The following is a 4,615-nucleotide window of genomic DNA, read 5'->3' as shown; positions in this document are numbered from 1 at the left end:
AACGCCACGTGATCTGGGATCTTCCGGTCGGCTCAATACGTCTTCGTGATTGGGTTCGTTATTTCAATCCCTATAAAGAGTCGTCCTCTTTGGCTCAAGTTTGGGTGAGAGTATACTACCTGCCGGTGGAGTTCTGGCACCCGGAGGTTCTTTCGGGCATTGGACGATGGCTGGGACAGCCGTTGAAGATCGATAGTACTTCTATTGATGATGAAGTGGCACACTTTGCTCGTATTTTAGTGGAAATAGACCTCTCTCAAACTCTTCCTGAATTCATGACGATCGACGGAGGCGAGTATTTTTTTAACATTGAATTCAGTTATGAATATATTCCTTTATATTGCACTAAATGTAAGATAACTGGTCACTCGCCGGACAAGTGTCGGCGAGGTAAAGCAGGGAAAAATATTGAGCTAGAAGCGAAGACTATAAAAGGCTCGGCATGGCAGGCTGTTGGGGAGAAAGATGCCAGGGATAAGCTGCGTTTCGATGGAGAGGTGGTCTTTGATTCGGAGTCGGAAGCTGGGGCTAAGGAGGCGAGTGATAATTCGCTCAAGGAGCTTTCAGGGCCTGATCTTTTGGAAACCTTGTGTAACCGGAGTTCGGGGAATAAGCACATTCAACCGGGGTCACCGGATGGTAACAGATTTGCCATCCTTCAGAACTCTTCGTTTCATGAAGATTTGGAGACAAACAAGCAGGAGGCTAATAGAAAGGACAAAAGTGGGGACGTTTCTAGGAACATTGTTTCGGATGAGAATATTAATAATCAGGGTACGAGAGTTCAGCAGCATTCTCGAGAGCAAGGAAAGGACCTTGTTGCCACTCCGCATACCTCTTTGGAAAATAGCATCGAACAGTTGGGAGATGCTATTGATAAGAGGGAAGAATGCCATGCGCAGCATCCTCTATCGGTGGATCTTTTCAACAAACAGCTGGGGGACGTCACGGAGAAGGTGGCAGCAGGCTTGACTCAGGCTTCTCCTCAGGTGGATCAAAGGATCGAACAGCTGGAGGACGTTACAGAGAAGGCGGCAGCAGGCTTCACTCAAGCCTCTCCTCAGGTGGAGCGACAGAGGAGGGATCGCGAGATCATGGCGCAGAGCAATAATGCTCTCCCTCTGGTTGACCAACCAGACAAGGATAAGATTATCCTTGCAATGGAAAACGATCTTAAGGTGGAAAGGTTTAAGCATGAAGCTTACCTAAACGTGGTAGAGGGCGTCCTCCCAAAAATGATCAGAATGCTCGCAATCATAATAAGGCTCTTCTTCTTCAGCAAGAAAGTATTAAGAGTCGTCTCCGGAAGGCTGCTGATGCTGGGCATCAACCACGTGACTACATTGTTGATTATCAGGAGTCGGATAGTTTGCAGGCTATGGATAACGTAGCTAACAAACGGTGGGATAAGGAAGCGGAGCTGGGGTCGTCTCAGCCCAGAATCAACCAATAATTCTTATGAATTTTCTGGTTTGGAACGTCCGGGGCTTTTCGGACGAATCTAAATCTCTTCTTAAGGAGCATTGTCGTTCCTTCTTGCCTTTACTTGTAGGCATTATTGAGCCTAAAAAAAGCCTTCATAAAGTACGCTAGAGTTATTGGAGATCGATCAATATGGTCCCCCGCCATCAAAATTGTCGACAGCCTCGGAAGTTGAACATCTGGTTGCTCACTAGTCCGTCTGTTCAGACAACAATCTTGCTCTCTTCGGCTCAGGTCATTATTGCTGATTGTGTTTGGCAAACTTACTGCTTTAGAGTCGCGGTTGTGCATGGTGCGAATGATCACGTTGCTAGGCGTGCCTTGTGGACTGATCTTCTTTCTTTTGTTGATGGGAACACGGTTTTTATTGGCGACTTCAACGCCGTCAAGAGTGCTCATGAACGCCGTAGCTTGGTGGCGCCTTTGAGAAGCTCGTGCAGTGAGTTTTGCGACTTCATCGAGGCTTCGGATATGGTAGAGTCGCCTTCCTCTGGCATCCGTTTTACGTGGTCTGGTCGGAGATTACTTCCTCGGCACGTGGAGTCTCGTTTGGACAGGGCGTTCTTCACTATTAGCTTTGCTAATTTGTGGGCTTCGATTAACACCCATGCGCTTCCAAGGCTTACTTCTGATCACTCTCCCTTGATTTTCCAATGCAGCGATGATATGGGTAAAGGGAGACGTTTCAAGTTCTTAAATATGTGGACTTCGCACCCCAACTTTCTTGAGAGAGTGGCGTCTTCTTGGGATGCGGCGACTGATGTCCGTTGTCCTATCTTTAAAATCATGTTCAAACTCTGTCGTCTGAGAAATGATCTCAGGGCGTGGAATAAAGAGGTGTTTGGGCAGGTTGATATGCAGATCAATTCAGAGCAAATCTCGTTGCTCGATGTTCAGAACATGATTTCTGACCAGGGCTACACAGACATTCTTTTTGAGGAGGAGGTCAGTCATCAAGCTCGGTTGTCTTCTTTGCTTGCCAGGAAAAACAGTCTTTTGCAACAAAAAAGTCATGCGCACTGGCTTACGGATGGTGACCGTAACACTTCTTTCTTCCATCGGGCTATTCGCTTCCGAAAGCAAAATCACAGGATTGAGCACTTGAAGATTGGCGATGTTGTCTCGTATGATCGGGGGAATATTCAGCAGCATATTCTTGACTTCTTTTCCTCTCTTTTTAAAGAAGAAAGCCCCAGTAACGTGAATTGGGATCTGCTGAAAGGTATTATTGATCATTTTGTGTCTGAGGATCAGAATGGGAAGCTCACGCGTATTCCTGATGATGAGGAGATTATGGCTGCGGTTTTTAGCTTGGATGCGAACAGCTCGCCGGGTCCGGACGGGTTTTCTGGGAAGTTTTTTCACAACTGCTGGAGCATTATACGTTTGGATATTCTTTCTGCGGTGCGTGCTTTCTTCCTCAATTCTTATTTGCCTGCAGGTTGCAACGCTAGCATCTTAATTTTGATCCCAAAAAAAAGATGTGGTGGAGACGGTGGCTGATTTGAGACCTATCATTCTGTCAAATTTCTTCTTCAAAATTATTTCCAAAATCCTCGCTACCAGATTGGGTGAAGTGGCGGCCGTTGGGGTGTCGCCAAACCAATTTGGCTTTATTGGAGGTCGTTCGATTCATGATTGTATCATGCTTGGCTCTGAAGGTTTTAGCTGCATGAATCGTACGGGCAAACGCTCGAACATGGCGTGCAAAGTGGATATTCGCAAAGCCTTTGATACTATGCGTTGGGACTTTATTCTGAATGTGCTTAGGGTTAATGGTTTTCATGGAAAGTTCATTGAATGGATTTCCATTATCTTCAGCTCTGCCCGGATTTCCATTCTTTATAACGGGCAGTTGAGTGGCTACTTCGCTTGTTCCAGGGGGGTTAGGCAGGGTGATCCTCTCTCTCCTATTCTTTTTGGCATTGCTGAGGATGTTTTGAGTCACTTATTCCTCAATTGTGTGACCTCTCGCCACATCACTTCCATGGATTTCAGCAGAAGGGCTAGTTTTCCTTCTCATTTGCTTTATGCTGATGACATCTTGATTTTCTGTAAGGCGTCGATGAAAAATGCTCGCAAAATCAAAGAAATCTTGGATTTCTATGGTGAAATTTTGGGCCAAATTTGTAACCCTGCTAAGTCTCACGTTTTCTTTGGGAGGGGCGTTTCTTGCATTATGAAGAATCGTGTGATTAGTGAGCTTGGTTTTGCTATGGGATCTTTGCCGATTACTTACTTGGGAGTCCCGATTTTCTCTGGCCGCATGCGTGCTTCTTACTTGATTGGTATTTATGATAAGATTGTCAATAAGTTTTCAAGCTGGAAGGGGCTATACTTATCTATGGCTGGCAGAATTTGCTTGGTTCGTTCTGTGATCCAAAGCTCGGTGACACACTCTATGATGATCTATAGATGGCCTAAATCTCTCATTTACAAACTGGACAGGAAGTGCCGCAACTTTATATGGTCGGGACATGTGGACAAAAAGCCTTCGTGCCCGGTGAGTTGGTCTAGGGTCTGCGCTTCTCGGTCGGAGGGTGGCCTAGGAGTCAGGTCATTCTCGGCTATGAATAGAAGTTTCTTGATGAAGATGGCCTGGAGGCTTGTGCAAGGCCGTGATTTCGCCCCTTCGATCCTGGCTACGCGCTACTTGTCGAATTTTGGCTATGCCAAGATGGGCTTGGCTTCTTCGCCGTTCTGGACTGGCGTGAGGGAGCATGTGAACTCCTTGGTGATGGATTCTTATTCCTATATTGGCACTGGAGAACACATCTATTTCTGGCATGACGATTGGCTGGGTTACAAGTTGGCGGACAAGCTTCATATTTCGCCTTTTATGAGAGACTTCCTGCAGCAAGCTGTGAGTGATTACTTCTATGATGGTGTCTGGCATTTCACTCCGAATTTTATTATTCAGTTTCCTGATCTTGTGGTGGATATTTTGTTGCTTCCGCTTGGGGAGGAGAGTGACACTCGCTTCTGGAAACCTTCGGTTAGTGGGGAGGTTTCGGCCTCTCTTGCCTATGTTTCGCAGTCTCCGCACTTTCCCAAAGTCCTTTGGGGCACCTGGATTTGGGAGCGTTTTATTCCTGACAGAAGATCTCTTGTCACCTGGCGGATTCTACATTTG

General features: G+C 46.3%; 1 protein-coding gene across 1 annotated transcript; it reads left to right on the top strand.

Moving 5' to 3' along the window:
* Positions 1 to 1,614: 1,614 nt before the first annotated feature.
* On the top strand, positions 1,615 to 2,985 carry LOC131023308 (uncharacterized). The gene has a single exon (XM_057952855.1). The coding sequence runs from the start codon at positions 1,615 to 1,617 to the stop codon at positions 2,983 to 2,985; it is 1,371 nt and encodes a 456-aa protein (XP_057808838.1).
* Positions 2,986 to 4,615: the final 1,630 nt, after the last annotated feature.

This window comes from Salvia miltiorrhiza, chromosome 4, assembly GCF_028751815.1.
Source record: "Salvia miltiorrhiza cultivar Shanhuang (shh) chromosome 4, IMPLAD_Smil_shh, whole genome shotgun sequence".
Lineage (NCBI taxonomy): Eukaryota > Viridiplantae > Streptophyta > Magnoliopsida > Lamiales > Lamiaceae > Salvia > Salvia miltiorrhiza.
This window is presented reverse-complemented; position numbering and strand designations above follow the sequence as displayed.

Excerpts from the sequence above, each read along its gene's own strand:
- LOC131023308 (XM_057952855.1), top strand. The coding sequence starts at position 1,615 with ATGGTCCCCCGCCATCAAAATTGTCGACAGCCTCGGAAGTTGAACATC.